Source organism: Citrus clementina, unplaced genomic scaffold (assembly GCF_000493195.1).
Source record: "Citrus clementina cultivar Clemenules unplaced genomic scaffold, Citrus_clementina_v1.0 scaffold_5, whole genome shotgun sequence".
NCBI lineage: Eukaryota > Viridiplantae > Streptophyta > Magnoliopsida > Sapindales > Rutaceae > Citrus > Citrus x clementina.
In genome coordinates this window covers 1-16,651 of record NW_006262201.1, presented here as the reverse complement: position 1 = coordinate 16,651, position 16,651 = coordinate 1, and the positions used below count along the sequence as shown (strand labels likewise).

General features: G+C 47.9%; 1 protein-coding gene and 1 pseudogene across 1 annotated transcript; both read left to right on the top strand.

Moving 5' to 3' along the window:
- Positions 1-3,113: 3,113 nt before the first annotated feature.
- On the top strand, positions 3,114-5,636 carry LOC112098508. The gene is made up of 3 exons (XM_024185018.1): positions 3,114-4,357; positions 4,423-4,552; positions 4,860-5,636. The coding sequence occupies exons 1-3, from the start codon at positions 3,114-3,116 to the stop codon at positions 5,634-5,636; spliced, it is 2,151 nt and encodes a 716-aa protein (XP_024040786.1).
- A 1,625-nt stretch (positions 5,637-7,261) lies between these two features.
- On the top strand, positions 7,262-7,615 carry LOC112098476 (annotated as a pseudogene).
- Positions 7,616-16,651: the final 9,036 nt, after the last annotated feature.

Here is a 16,651-nt window from a genome sequence, read left to right as displayed (position 1 = left end):
CCAAGGTGTCAATGGACCTTTACAACAAGAGATTATCCCCAATCTCTTAACCCAAGTGTATCCCAACACTTACAATCTTTTAACTTGATTTTACAAAAAAAATTACAAATGAATCTCTCTCACATAATGTGTTTGATCACAAGTAAAAGCTCAATGTGTGAATGAATAAGATGAATACAAAGATTTAAAGCTCAATGATGATCGTTGGAATTCATCTTGTTTGAATTGGATTGAGCATATTTATAGTTGGAGCTGAAAAACTAGCCGTTATAGACTGTCTGCTCAAAAACGGTTCGCCGTTAACCATTAACGGTTAACCGTTTAGGCCGGTCAAAGTTACCGTTGGGCCAATTTTCAAATAAACGGTTTACCGTTTAGGATTACCCTTTCGCCGTTAACTTCCAAAGACCTGCAAAACTAATTTGGTTTAACCGTTCTTACTAAACGGTTCAAGGTTAGCAATTTGGAAGTAATCGGTTAACCGTTTTCAGTAAACGGTTCACCGTTATGTTCCAGAATCATCATTTTAACAATACTATGCAGAACATGCTTTCTGGAAATTATCGGTTAGCCCTTTTAAATAAACGGTTAGCCGTTTGCTACAGTGATTGCTACAGTGATTTTTAAATTTACAGTTTGACCCCAAAACTTTATAAAACTGTATTATGGCCCAAAACGTTCTGAAAGTTTGCAAACAGGTCCAATTTCAGAATTTCTAAATAATGCTTTGTTAATCTCAAAACTTTCTGAAATTATGATATAGCCCAAAATGCTATGACACTTTTCAAATAAGTCATTTTCCAAAATTTCAAGCAATACTTGTTTATTTCAAAGTATTCAAAATTCTTTCAATTAAACCATAAACTTTGAAAAACAACCAATTTCATAAAATCATTTTTCAATTAAATATGAAACATTTATAATGTGAAAATAATGATTTATTTAAAAAGAATAAAAACAATCAATTTCATAAAATCATTTTTCCATTAAATATAAAACCTTTAAAATGTGAAAATAATGATTTATTTAAAATGTATAAAAAATAATTTGATCTTAAAAGATTAACCATTCTTAATCTTGTTTGTTATCATCAAAAACAATATTATGGAAACATATATGTTAACAAGCACATGATGATCTGAATCAGCCATCCAACCTTCAGTTCCCGGAAACCACGTTGGCAACAACTGCAGAAACTTCCAGCTGCGTCGATTTCATCTCAAACCTGACAGCCACCATCGCCGCGGCCGTCGACGCCATGCTGCGGCCGAGCTCAACTCCACCAACATCTACAACCCCTTTCCAGTCAATCCCACCCTTGACATCCAACTCCACAACCGCAGCAAGAGAGAAGCAGCAGCTGGCCCTAATTTTGCAAACATCACAAAACCCTACTGCCAACCCGTTTCCACCCATCCAAACCCGAGTCCATAACCCAAAAAACCAAACCCGAATCCACCCAAATAATCACCAAACCCGAACCCAACATCCACATAACCAAACCCTTTCACAAGCCCAACAGCCCACTTCTTTTAATTCTCTCCACCAGGCCCAAAATCAAAACCATTCTCAAGCCCAAAATCAAAATAATAAAGGCCTAGAACACCCACCCAAACCCAACCTAATTTTTAAAAAGCCTTCATACGCCAATGTTATTAATCCCGCTAATATTCTTAACCCAAATGCTCCAATTCCCTCGAAATCATTTGTGGATGCAGTTGCGGGAGTTTCAACCACCATTCCTCAAAAATCGATTTCCTTGGTCAAAGGCGAGCCGGCTGTACATTTTTCGGCTGCGGAAATTCAAACAATGGCGGAACCATTCAAATTATCTCTCGTAGGTAAATTTTCTTTTGGCCGACCTCCTATGGAATTAATTAGAAAATTTTTTGTGTCTCTAGGTCTAAAAGGAAATTGCCAAATATCTTTATTGGATCCTCGCCATGTTTTAATTAAACTTGCTTTAGAAGAGGATTATTCTAGAATTTGGGTGAGACAGACATGGTTTATTAATGGAAGAGGCATGAGAGTCTTTAAATGGAGCACTGATTTCCGGTGTTCAGCAGAGTCTCCGATTGTTCCGGTTTGGGTTTCTCTGCCTTATTTACCTGTGCATTTCATTCATTGTAAATCTGCTCTTTGCTCAATTGCTTCTACTATTGGTAATCCACTTCGGGTTGACCACGCAACGGCTTCGGTTAATCGGCCGTCTGTAGCTCGAGTATTAGTGGAATATGATGTTTCAAAGCCGTTATTACCTCGCATCTGGATTGGTGAGGGGGAGTCAGGTTTCTGGCAGGATGTGGTTTTTGAACGAGTTCTGGCCTACTGTAATTCTTGCAAACATCTCGGACATTCTGTGGAATCTTGTTATATTGCTAATCCGGAGCTTCGTAAGGCCCAGACTGCCGATGGGGTCCAGGACAGAGACAAGGGCAAAATGAAGAACTCTGATACAGTGATCCAGCCAAAGAAGCCTAGTACTCCCCGATTTGTGGTTACTTCAGATCACCGCACTCAAGGACCTAGTACTCAGTCTCCAGTGGACTTGACTCAGGGCCCCCCGCATGATGAGTCTCGGCCGGTGGGAACTTCGGCACCAGGAGCTCCCTTGGATCCCAGTGCTTCACACTCAGGTGATGTTACCACTATTCCCAGCGATATACCGGTGCATATAGCCGATCACGCTCAGGTTGGATTTAACTCACACTCCACGGATATTCCTGATTTTGACGATGGTGATGAGCATCGACGTTTGGGTCTATCTCGCTCGACTGAGGAGATCCCTTCTGATTCAGACAGAGAGTTGGGTGATGAGGGTCGGTTCCTAACTGATTCTAAAGAGGTTCATACCCCGACCGCCCCAGATGCAGTTATTGAGAGCTTTGATAGTGTACGGATTGCGAGCTCTTCTCGGGATTTCTCTCTAGTTACGGGTCGTAAATACCGTAACACTCAGAGGCGGATGCGGCATCGCTCCCCCACCCCTGATGATTAGTTCTCTTATTTGGAACATTCGGGGGATTGGAAAAACCCCCGCCATCCGCAGATTGCGGAAATTGATTCGTATGCATAGGCTGTCTTTGATTTGTATTTTGGAGCCGTTTATTTCGATGGATCGTCTTGAGGCTATCCGGGTGCAGCTTGGGATGGATCATGCTCTTTCTTCTCAGTCTGGGAAGATTTGGATTTTTTGGTCGGCTCCTTTCTCGGTGGAGCTGCTGCACGACATGGGCCAGGTACTCCATTGCCGGGTTAGTCACTCTCTCCTCCCTGACTCTGTGTTAGTATCATACATTTATGCTAGTTGTCTTATGGATGTTCGAGAGGATTTATGGGTTGCTCTTGAGTCCTTTGCCGATAGTCATGACCTCCCGTGGATCGTAGGAGGTGATTTCAATGTTGTTCAGGCTGTCTCGGAGATTTCAGGCGGCCATCCACAACCTCAGGGGGCTATAGATGCTTTTAATTTAGCATTGCTTGATTTTGGTTTAGAGGATGCGGGCTTTGTTGGCAGTCCGTTTACTTGGACTAATGGGCGCACATGGAGGCGGCTTGATAGAGTAGTCTGCAACGCTCGTTGGTCAGCTTTTTTCTCCGTTTTTCGGGTCTCTCACCTGAATCGTATTGCATCCGATCACTCTCCTCTTCTTCTGTCCTGGGATAGAGATACTATTAGAGGCCCTTCTCGGTTTAAGTTCCTCCATGTATGGCTTAAGCATCTGGGTTTCTTTGATATTGTGCGGCACTCCTGGGATGCTCCGGTAATCGGCGCCGGGATGAGAGCCTTTCAGCAGAAGCTTGTTCGATTGAAGCTCTGTTTGAAAGTTTGGAATAAAGATGTGTTTGGCAACGTCTTCTCTCAGGTTCAGCAGGCGGAGGAGGAGGTGGCGCAGAAGGAGAGATTATATGATATTTCTGGTTCCGCTGATGACAGAGCGTCTTTTTCTGAGGCTAGGGCTCGGTTGCAGCAGGCTTTGCTCCGTGAGGAGATCTTTTTGCGCCAGCAGTCCTGTGTTAGATGGGTCCGAGAGGGTGACTCTAACACCCGCTTCTTCCATGCGATGATTCGGAAGAAGCGTCAGTTATTTCATATTCACAAGATTCGTGATGATTCATCTTCTGAGTGGATTACTGATCCTTCTGCTATTGCCGACTCTGCTGTCTGTTCTTTTCGGAAGTTACAGTCAGGAGACTCCGGCCAATTCCAGCAGACTGATTTTGACATCATTCCCACCCTGGTGACAGCAGAGGATGATGTGGATTTATGTAGGGAGCCGGATATTGATGATGTTAGACGGGCAGTTTTTTCCATTGATCCTGAGAGTGCCCCGGGTCCGGATGACTTCTGCAGCAGGTTTACCAGTCTTGTTGGGACATCATAGGTCGTGATTTGCTAGATGCTGTTCTCGACTATTTCAGAGGTTCGGCCATGCCCAGGGGATTTCAGAGTACTTTTTTGGTCCTTCTGCCCAAGAAGGAATCTCCCTCCTCTTGGGTTGACTTCCGGCCGATTAGTCTCTGTAACGTGAGCAACAAGGTTATCACCAAGGTTGTCCCCCATTCTGCCTCGTATCATCTCCCCTACCCAGAGCGATTTTGTTCCCGGACGGGTGATTCATGACAACGTGATCCTAGTTCAGGAACTCGTTCACGATCTCAGCCGCCGTACCCGTGGGAACAATGTGGTGTTAAAGCTCGATATGGCAAAGGCTTATGACCGGATGTCTTGGCCCTTCATTCTTCAGATGCTTCGCTGCTTTGGGTTCTCGGAGCGTTGGATTTCTCTGATTCGGAGAGCAGTCTACGGCCCTTGATTTTCGGTGATTGTGAGTGGTGCCATTCACGGGTATTTTCAGTCCGAGAGGGGTCTTCGTCAGGGAGACCCCATTTCCCCTTGCCTCTTTATTATTGTTGCTGAGTTCTTATCTCGAGGTTTAGACCATTTGTATTCTCGGTACCCTTCGGTTAGGTACCGTTCTGCTGCCCCTTCTGACATTTCCCATTTGAGCTTTGCGGATGACATTGTTATTTTTGCAAATGGGAGTCGCTGTAGTTTACAGCGGGTCATGGATTTCTTGCAGCGATATCAGGCGGTTTCGGGGCAGTTGATTAGTCAGGCCAAGAGCAGCTTCTACATTGGGAAGTCGGCTCCAGCATCATGTCGGGCTATAGTTCACTCAGTTACTAGTTTTCAGTGGCGACAGCTCCCTTTTATTTATCTCGGGTGCCCGATCTTCACAGGGTGCCTCAAGATTTCTTACTTTGATGATTTGGTCCGGAAGGTCAGGGAGAGGATCTCCGGCTGGGCCAACCGCCTGCTCTCCTTTGGTGGGAAGCTGATTCTCATTCGCCACGTGCTGTCTTCTTTGCCTTTGCATTTATTTCATGTTCTCCGTCCTCCTTCGACGGTGATCCAGAGCTTAGAGAGATCGTTCACCCGGTTCTTATGGGGTGATTCAGAGGGGAGACGCCGGATCCACTGGTGTAGATGGCCGGCAGTCTGTTTTCCAGTAGATGAGGGCGGCCTCGGCATTCGGTCCTTCGATGATATGGCAGAGGCCTCTGAGATCAAACTCTGGTGGCGGTTCCGTCAGCAGAGTTCCCTTTGGGCTTCTTTTATGAAGTCCAAGTAATGCAGATCCTCGCACCCGGGTATGATACAGTTTCGCTATCCTGCCTCCCCTCTATGGAGACGCCTTTGTATGATTCGTTGTACGTCAGGTCCTCATGAGCGCTGGCTGGTTGGGCAGGGAGATTGTAGTTTCTGGTATGACTGCTGGTTGGGCTCATGCCCCTTATATCTTTATAACCCTGCAGCGGCTTCCTCGAGGCCGGTTTCTTTTTATTGGCAGGGCACAGTATGGGACAGAGGCAAACTGGAGGACATCCTGCCTACGTCTATTGTTGAGCAGATCTTATTGGTGCCTATTTCTAGTGGGGAGCCTGACTTGATTCGGTAGGACCTTAGCCCCGATGGCACATTTCATTTACGGACTGCTTGGGAGCTTATGCGGTGCACTAGGCCGAGAGATGAGGTTTATTCCATTATCTGGCAGAGACACATCCCATCGAGAGTCTCTTTTTTTCTCTGGCGACTTCTTCATGGTTTTCTAGCTACCGATGATGCCTTGTGCTCGAGGGGATTTCACATGGTTTCTAGGTGTGTGTGCGGTCGGGAGGATGAGACCCTTCGACACCTTTTTTTGGACTGCCCGAGGACCCGTCACATTTGGGGTCACTACCAGCGATTTTGGGGATGCGAGAGCTTGGTTTTATGTCTCCCCGTGCGCTGCTTCTCATCTGGAGACGTTGTGCCCCCTCCCGGAACCATCTTTGGGTCCTTCTGCCTTCCTTCATTTTGTGGCAAGTTTGGAAGGCCCGAAATGCTTACCGGTTCCACTCGCAGTCTTTTTCTACTGATGCAGTTATCTTTCAGGTTGGATCCGACCTTAGGCTTGCTGGTTCTGCTTTTGGTTTCAAGCCTCCCCAACTGAGGGGAGTCTTGGATTCCCGGTTTTTGGAGGGTTTGAGAGTCTTGGCTACCCCTAGGAGACCGATTCGATTAGTTGCATGGATCAGACCGTCTCCTGGAGTGGTCAAGCTGACTGTGGATGGATGCTCGAGAGGCAACCCTGGAATGGCTGCTTCCGGGGGCATCTTACGGGATCACCGTGGTGTTGCTTTAGCTGCATTTGGATCATTCCTGGGCCACAAGCCTATCTTATATGCTGAGCTCATGGCGATTTGTGAGGGTTTGGAGTTGGCTTCTCAGCTGGGCCACTCGGTTCTTGAGGTTGAGTCGGATTCTGCTACAGTGGTGTCATGGGTTCTCTCCCAAGGTCCAGTTCGGTGAGATTATTCGTATATTATGCGTCAGGCATGTCGCTTGATTTCTTCGGCTTCCATTCAGGTGAGGCATGTCCTCCGAGAGGCTACTTCTGCAGCAGACTTCTTGGCCAACTGGGCCTGCTCTCATAGATCTAGTCGGCGTTTCTCTTCCCCTCAGGAGCTGCCTAGAGGCTTATTGGGTATCCTTCGCACAGACGCCCAGTCGATCCCATATGTGAGACGATAGGTTTTGTCATATTTCATTATGTATTTCATTATCTCTAGGAGGTTTTGGCTCATGTCCCCCTCCTCTGTATCTCTATCTTTATCGGATTTATTTGACAGGTAGGGGTCCCGCCTAACCCCCCACCTTTTCATTGGTGGTTTTAAATAAAAAAAAACCCTAAACCCTAAACCCTAAACCGGGAGTGAAAAACGACATCGTAGTTTATTATTCTCCAGCTCCTTCGATTCCGTCACTGGAGAGAGAAGGGGGAAAAAGAAAAACCAAAAAAAAAAAAACATGAGGCCGATGCAGATGGAATTCTTCGGAGATATGGAGGATTAGGGAGCCACGGAAGCGATGGACGTTGACGACGTCGACCCACTGGAGATCTTCAGCGAGGGCGTCATCTCCATCGACAACAAGCCCGCCGACGCCGACTTTTTCAACAAGTTCGAGGACGATTTCGATGATGCCGACATCAATTAACCCAAACGACATCGTATCTGTGACCAATTTAGGGTTTTGCTTTTTTTTTTTTTTCGTTTTCTTCAGTCTCATCCGACACTTCTTTCTTGTTTGATATTTTCTGTTGGCAAAATACAAGGGAAACAAGAGCATATGTGACTGATTGATTATTAAATGCATATGGAGTTTGTTGGTTAAAAAAAAAAAACCTAAACCCTAAACCCTAAAAACCCTAAACCCTAAAAACTCTAAACCCTAAACCCTAAAAACCCTAAAAACCCTAAACCCTAAACGCTAAACCCTAAACCCTAAACCCTAAAACCCTAAACCCAAAAACCCAAAAACCCAGAAACCTAAAAACTCAAACCCCCAAACCCTTAAACCCTCAAACCCTAAACCCTAAACCCTAAACCCTAAAACCCTAAAACCCTCAAACCCCAAACCCCAAACCCCAAACCCCAAACCCCAAACCCCAAACCCTAAAACCCTAAACCTTAAACCCTCAACCCTCAACCCCAAACCCCAAACCCCAAACCCCAAACCCCAAACCCCAAACCCCAAAACCATAAAACCTAAACCCTAAACCCTAAAACCCTAAAATCCTAAACCCTAAACCCTAAACCCTTAACCCTTAACCCTTAACCCTTAACCCTTAACCCTTAACCCTTAACCCTTAACCCTTAAACCCTAAAACCCCTAACCCCTAAACCCCAAACCCCAAACCCCAAACTCCAAACCCTAAAACCCCAAACCCTAAACCAAACCAAAAAACCCGGATCTGCTACAGTAGCGTTTTGGTACAGTGACATTTTCTCTCAAATTGCTACAGTGATGCCGGCGAGTTAATGTACACCACCACTTCCAGCACGTTGTCCTTTGAATTCCCTTCGATACTGCACCAAAACGCTATTGTAGCAGATCTGGGTTTTTTGGTTTGGTTTAGGATTTAGGGTTTGGAGTTTTAGGGTTTGGGGTTTGGGGTTTGGGGTTTGGGGTTTAGGGGTTTGGGGTTTGGGGTTTAGGGGTTTGGGGTTTCGGGGTTTTAGGGTTTAAGGGTTAAGGGTTAAGGGTTAAGGGTTTAGGGTTAAGGGTTTTAGGGGTTTAGGGGTTTAGGGGTTTAGGGTTTGGGGGTTGGGGGTTTGGGGGTTTGGGGTTTGGGGTTTGGGGTTTGGGGTTTAGGGTTTAAGGGTTAAGGGTTTAGAGTTTAGGGTTTTAGGGTTAAGGGTTTCAGGGTTTTGGGTTTTAGGGTTTTAGGATTTTAGGGTTTAGGGTTTAGGGTTTAGGGTTTAGGGTTTAGGGTTTTAGGGTTTAGGGTTTTTAGGGTTTAGGGTTTAGGGTTTAGGGTTTAGGGTTTAGGGTTTAGGGTTTAGGGTTTAGGGTTTAGGGTTTAGGGTTTAGGGTTTAGGGTTTAGGGTTTAGGGTTTAGGGTTTAGGGTTTAGGGTTTTAGGGTTTTTTTTTTTTTTTGAAACCACCAAAGAAAAGGTGGGGGGTTAGGCGGGACCCCTACCTGTCAAATATATCCGAAAAGAGCGGAAGATACAAGGAGGGGGACATGAGCCAAGACCTCCGCAAGATAATGAAATACAAAAGGAAATAGTAATAAAAAAGCCTATCGTCGCACATACGGGATCGACTGGGCGTCTGTGTGGAGGATACCCGATAAGCCGCTAGGGAGCTCCTGAGGGGAAGAGAAATGCCGACTAGATCGATGAGTGCAGGCCCAGTTGGCCAAGAAGTCTGCTGCAGAAGTAGCCTCGCGTAGGACATGTCTCACCTGAATGGAAGCGGAAGATATCAGGCGACACGCTCGACGGAGAAGGTAAGAATAATCCCATCGGACAGAACCCTGAGAGTGAACCCATGAAACCACCGTGGCCGAATCCGACTCTACCTCAAGAACCGAGTGGCCAAGTCGTGACGCTAACTCCAAGCCCTCGCAAATCGCCATGAGCTCAGCATATAAGATGGGCTGATGGCCCAGGAAAGAACCAAATGCGGCTAGAACTGCACCCCGATAATCCCGTAAGATGCCCCCGGAAGCAGCCATCCCAGGGTTGCCCCTCGAGCAACCATCCACTGTCAGCTTGACCACCCCAGGCGGCGGTCTCATCCAGGCAACTAGGCGAACCGGCCTCCGAGGCGGTACAAGAACTCTGAGACCCTCCAAAAACCGGGAATTCAAGACTCCCCGCAGTTGGGGAGGCTTGAAACCAAAAGCAGAACCAGCAAGTCTAAGGTCGGATGCAACCTGAAATATGACTGCATCAGGAGAAAAAGACTGTGAGTGAAACCGGTAAGCGTTGCGGGCCTTCCAAACCTGCCACAGAATGAAGCAAGGCAGGAGGACCAACATATGAGTCCGGGAAGGGGCACGAAGTCTCCAGGTCAGGAGCAGAGCACGGGGGGATAAAAAATCAAGCTGTCGCATCCCCAAAATCCACTGGTAGTGGCCCCAAATATGGCGGGTCCTCGGGCAATCCAGAAAAAGGTGTCGAAGAGTCTCCGCTGCCCGTCCGCACAAACACCTAGAAACCATGTGGAATCCCCTCAAGCACAAGGCATCGTCAGTGGCAAGATAACCGTGAATGAGGCGCCAGAGAAAAAAAGATACTCTCGATGGGATATGCCTCTGCCAAATAATGGAATAAACCTCATCTCTCGGTCTGGGGCTCCGCACAAGCTCCCAAGCGGTCCGTAAGTGAAAGTTGCCATCGGGGCTAAGATCCCAACGAATCAAGTCGGGCTCCTCACAAGAAATAGGCACCAATAAAATCTGCTCCACAATAGATATAGGCAGGATGTCCGCCAGTTTACCTCTGTCCCATACTGCACCCTGCCAATAAAAAGAAACCGGCCGCGAGGATGCCGCTGCGGGGTTAAACAAATATAAGGGGCAAGAGCCCAACCAACAATCATACCAGAAACTGCACTCGCCCTGCCCAACAAGCCAACGCTCGTGGGGTCCAGCCGTCTCGCGAATCGAACAAAGGCGTCTCCAAAGGGGGGAGGCAGGATATCGAAACTGAATAACACCCGGATGCACGGATCTACAGTACTTGGACTTCATAAAGGAAGCCCAAAGAGAACTCTGTTGACGGAACCGCCACCAGAGTTTCATCTCAAAAGCCTCTGCCATATCATCGAAGGACCGAATGCCGAGACCGCCCTCATCAACGGGAAAACAAACTGCCGGCCATCTACACCAGTGGATCCGCCGTCGCCCCTCGGAGTCCCCCCATAAAAATCGGGTGAATAATCTCTCTAAGCTCTGGATCACCGTCGAGGGAGGACGGAGAACATGAAATAAATGCAAAGGCAAAGCAGACAGCACGTGACGAATGAGAATCAGCTTCCCACCAAAGGAGAGCAATCGGTTGGCCCAGCCGGAGATCCTCTCCCTGACCTTCCGGACCAAATCATCAAAATAAGAAATCTTGAGGCACCCGGTGAAAATCGGACACCCAAGATAAATAAAAGGGAGCTGTCGCCACTGATAACCAGTAACTGAGTGCACAATAGTCCGACATGAAGCTGAGGCTGGTTTCCCGATGTAGAAGCCGCTCTTGGTCCGACTAATCAACTGCCCCGAAACCGCCTGATAGTGGCGAAGGAAATCCATAATCCGCTGTAAACTACCGCGGCTCCCATTTGCAAAAATAACAATGTCATCCGCAAAGCTCAAATGGGAGATATCCGTAGGAGCAGCCGATCGGTACCTAACCGAAGGATACCGAGAATACAGGTGGGTTAAACCTCGAGATAGAAACTCAGCGGCAATAATAAAGAGGCAAGGAGAAATGGGATCGCCCTGCCGAAGTCCCCTCTCAGACTGAAAATACCCGTGAATGGCTCCACTCACAAGCACCGAGAACCAAGGGCCGTAGACAGCTCTCCGAATCAGAGAAATCCAACGCTCCGAGAACCCAAAGCAACGAAGCATCTGGAGAATGAATGGCCAAGACATACGATCATAAGCCTTTTCCATATCGAGTTTCAACACCACATTGTGCCCGCGGGTACGGCGGTTGAGATCGTGAGCGAGTTCCTGAACTAGGAGCACGTTGTCATGAATTACCCGTCCGGGAACAAAACCACTCTGAGTAGGGGAAATAATCCGAGGCAGAATGGGTGACAGTCTCTGAACAAGCAACTTGGTGATAACCTTGTTGCTCACGTTACAGAGACTGATCGGCCGGAAGTCAATCCAAGAGGAAGGGGATTCCTTCTTGGGCAGAAGGACCAATAAAGTGCTCTGGAAGCCCCTGGGCATGGCCGAACCTCGGAAATAGTCAAGAACAGCATCTAATAAGTCCCGCCCTACAATGTCCCAGCAAACCTGGTAAAACCTGCTGCAGAAGCCATCAGGACCCGGGGCGCTCTCAGGATCAATGGAAAAGACCGCCCGTCTAACATCATCAAGATCCGGCTCCCTGCATAAAACGGCATCATCCTCCGCAGTCACAAGAGTGGGAATGGTGTCGAAATCAGTCTGCTGGAACCGCCCATCGTCCCCAGACAATAAATCCCGAAAGAAATCAACAGCAGAAGTGGCAACAGCAGAGGGATCAGTAATCCACTCAGAAGAAGAATCATCACGAATCCTGTGGATATGGAATAACTGACGCTTTTTCCGGATCATGGCGTGGAAAAAGCGGGTGTTGGAGTCGCCCTCGCGGACCCATCGAACACTAGACTGCTGGCGCATAAAAATCTCCTCACGGAGCAAAGCCTGCTGTAATCGAGCCCTAGCCTCAGAAAAGGAAGCTCTGTCATCAGCGGAACCAGAAATATCATACAATCTCTCCTTCTGAGCCACCTCCTCCTCCGCCTGCTGAACCTGAGAGAAGACGTTGCCAAATATATCTTTATTCCAAGCTTTCAAGCAGAGCTTCAACCGGACAAGCTTCTGCTGAAAGGCCCTCATCCCAGCACCGACCACCGGAGCATTCCAGGAGTGCCGCACAATATCAATGAGCCCCGGGTGCTTGAGCCAAACATGGAGGAATTTAAACCGAGAAGGGCCTCTAGTCGTATCTCGATCCCAAGACAGGAGAAGGGGAGAATGATCGGATGCGGTGCGGTTCAGATGCGAGACCCGAAAAACGGAGAAAAAAGCTGACCAACGGGCATTGCAAACAACTCTATCAAGCCGCCGCCAGGTGTGGCCATTAGTCCAAGTAAATGGACTACCAACAAAGCCTGCATCCTCTAAACCACAATCAAGCAATGCTAAGTTAAAAGCATCAATGGCCCCCTGAGGCTGAGGGTGACCGCCAGAAATCTCTGATACAGCCTGAACAACATTGAAATCACCTCCAACAATCCACGGGAGATCATGGCTATCGGCAAAGGACTCTAGAGCAGCCCATAAATCCTCACGAACATCCATAAAACAACTAGCATAAACATACGAAACTAATACTGGATCGGGAAGTAGAGAGTGACTAACCCGGCAATGAAGCACCTGCCCCATGTCGTGAAGCAGCTCCACCGAGAAAGGAGCCGACCAAAAAATCCAAATCTTCCCAGACTGAGAAGAAAGACCATGCTCCATCCCAAGTTGCACCCTGATAGCCTCGAGACGATCCACCGAAATAAACGGCTCCAAAATACAAATCAAAGACAAGCGATGCATATGAATCAATTTCCGCAATCTGCGGATGGCGGGGGTTTTGCCAATCCCCCGAATGTTCCAAATAAGGGAACTAATCATCAGGAGTGGGGGAACGATGCCGCATCCGCCTCTGATGGCTACGGAGACGGCGACCCTGCACGGGGGAGAAATCCCGAGAAGAGCTCGCGACCCGCTCACTATCAAAGCTCTCAATAACTGCATCTGGGGCTGGTGGTGGATGAATCTCCTCAGAATCAGTGAGGAACCGACCCTCATCGCCCAACTCTCTGTCTGAATCAGGGGGGACGTCCTCAGTCGAACGGGATAAACCCAAACGTCTATGCCTATCACCATCATCAAGGTCGGGGATATCTGTGGAATGTGAGTTAAATCCAACCTGAGTGTGGTCCGCTGTGTGCACTGGAATAATACCCGGGGAGGTAGAGACATCATCGGGGTGTGAAGCAGGATGATCCAAGGGTGCGCCTGGCGGCGAAGTGTCCACTGGCCGAGACTCATCGAGCGGGGGGGCCGGAGACGGATCTACTGGAGGCTGGGTACTCGGGCCCTGAGTGCGGTGATCAGAAATAACCACAAAACGGGTAGTACTAGGCTGCTGTGGCTGAATCACGGTGTCAGATTTCTTCATTTTGCCCTCGTCTCTGGACTGGGCCCCAGCTGCAGGCTGAGTCTTGCGAAGCTCCGGATTAGCAATATAACAAGAGTCCACAGAATGGCCGAGATGTTTGCAAGTAGCACAATAGGCCGGAGCTCGTTCAAAAACCACATCTTGCCAGAAACCTGACTCCCCCTCACCAATCCATATGCGCGGTAATAACGGCTTGGAAACATCATACTCCACTAAAACACGAGCTACAGTCGGCCGAGTAACCGAAGCCGTAGCGTGGTCAACCCGAAGTGGGGTACCAATGGCAGAAGCAATGGAGCAAAGAGCAGATTTACAATGAATGAAATGCACAGGTAAATGAGGTAATGACACCCAAACCGGAACAATCGGAGACTCTACGGAACACCGAAAATCAGTGCTCCATTTAAAGACTCGCATGCCCCGCCCATTAATAAACCATGTCTGTCGCAACCAAATTCTAGAATAATCCTCTTCTAAAACAAGTTTAATTAAAACATGGCGAGAATCCAATAAAGATATTTGGCAATTTCCTTTGAGACCAAGAGAAACAAAAAATTTTCTGATTAATTCCATAGGAGGTCGGCCAAAAGAAAATTTACCTACGAGGGATAATTTGAATGGTTCTGCCATTGTTTGAATTTCTGCAGCCGAAAAATGTACAGCCGGTTCGCCGCGGACCAGAGAAATCGGTTTAGGAGGAATTGTGGTGGACACGCCCGCAACTGTATCCACAAATGATTTCGGGTGAGTTGGAGCATTGGGATTAAGAATATGAGCGGGATTAGTAACATTAGCATAGGAAGGTTTTTTAAAAACTGGGTTGGGCTTGGATTGTTGTTCTAGGCTTTTATTAGTTTGTTGTTGGGCTTGGAAATTGTTTTTGTTTTGGGCTTGGTGGAGAGGGTTAAAAAGAGGGGGCTGTTGGGCTTGATGGAGAGAATTAAAAGAAATGGGCTGTTGGGCTTGTAAATTGGTTGGGTTATTTAAATGGTGGGTTCGGATCTGGTGATTGGGTGGGTGGGTTCGGGTTTGGTCATGGGCTCGGGTTGTGATGGGTGGAAACGGGTGGATATTAGGGTTTTGTGATGTTTGGGATTTTAGGGCCGGCTGGTGCGTTTCTTTGGCTGCGGCTGGGGAGTGGTCTGTCATGGGTGGTATTGGCTGGATGGGGGATGTTGATGTTGGAGGTGATGAGTTCGGCCGGAGAAAGGCGTCAACGGCCGCGGCGATGGATGCTGTCAAGGTGGAGATGAGCTCGGCGCGGCTGGAAGTTTCTGCAGCTGCTGCCAACGTGGGTTCCGGGAACTGACAGTTGGGTGGCTGATTCAAGTCATCATGAACTGGTTCCCGAAGGCCAGGTTGGTCGGTAATGGCTGCTGGAACTTGCTCCGCTGCAGATCGAAGTTGCACAGGCCGCGGGTATGAGTTGCTCGATCCAGGAGCAGCAAGCAGAGGCGCGGCAAACTCATTGTTCTGAGCATAGGAGGGCTGGTTCAGATCGTCATGGGTAGGTTCCTCAAGGCTAGAGTGACCTTGGACAGCGACTGGAAGTTGCGCAGAAGCGATGTGGAGTTGCGACTGCCGCGGGCTGATGTTGCCCGATCCGGATGCAGCGAGGGTGGGCATGGTTAACTCATTGCATGGCTGGTTTGCAGGGATGGTTAGGAGTTGTTGAGCATCGCCCGAAGTGGGCAAGGTTGGTGGCACGGCATCCACCGTGGGGGGGAAAGGAACCCGTGAACTGGGTTTGGTTTTTGACTGGTTTTTTTTCGTTTTGGGTGGCCGGTTTGTGTCATGGGGAGGCAGGGAGGGCGTCGGCAGCTCGGATGTGTGCCCAGATAGTGCCAAAACGATGGTATTTTCCGGGAGGACGGTGGAGGAGGAAGGCCGAGCTTTTGAGTGGATTTGTGGGGGTAAAGGCGGTAGATCTAGGTTCGGCCGGTGAGTATGTTGGTCGCCGGCATGGGGGGGAGGGTTGGAGGGTGGCCGATCATCATCACCATCTTCCGATGAGGCCATAATGGCCGGTCAAAGCCTGGTCAACGCGGGGTCAACGCTGGTCAAAGTTACATGAACAGTAACCAAAGTTGAGAGAGTTTTTTACTGTAGCAATAACGGGTTTTTTGGTTTTGGTTTAGGGTTTAGGGTTTAGGGTTTAGGGTTTAGGGTTTAGGGTTTTTGGTTTAGGGTTTAGGGTTTAGGGTTTAGGGTTTAGGGTTTAGGGTTTAGGGTTTAGGGTTTAGGGTTTAGGGTTTAGGGTTTAGGGTTTAGGGTTTAGGGTTTAGGGTTTAGGGTTTAGGGTTTAGGGTTTAGGGTTTAGGGTTTAGGGTTTTTAGGGTTTAGGGTTTAGGGTTTAGGGTTTAGGGTTTAGGGTTTAGGGTTTTTAGGGTTTAGGGTTTTTAGGGTTTAGGGTTTAGGGTTTAGGGTTTTTAGGGTTTAGGGTTTAGGGTTTAGGGTTTAGGGTTTAGGGTTTAGGGTTTAGGGTTTAGGGTTTAGGGTTTAGGGTTTAGGGTTTAGGGTTTAGGGTTTGAGGGTTTTTAGGGTTTTTAGGGTTTTTAGGGTTTAGGGTTTAGGGTTTAGGGTTTAGGGTTTAGGGTTTAGGGTTTAGGGTTTAGGGTTTAGGGTTTAGGGTTTAGGGTTTAGGGTTTTTAGGGTTTAGGGTTTAGGGGTTTAGGGTTTAGGGTTTAGGGGTTTAGGGTTTTTAGGGTTTAGGGTTTAGGGTTTAGGGTTTAGGGTTTAGGGTTTAGGGTTTAGGGTTTAGGGTTTAGGGTTTAGGGTTTAGGGTTTAGGGTTTAGGGTTTAGGGTTTAGGGTTTAGGGTTTAGGGTTTAGGGTTTAGGGTGTAGGGTTTTTTTTTTTTTTATTA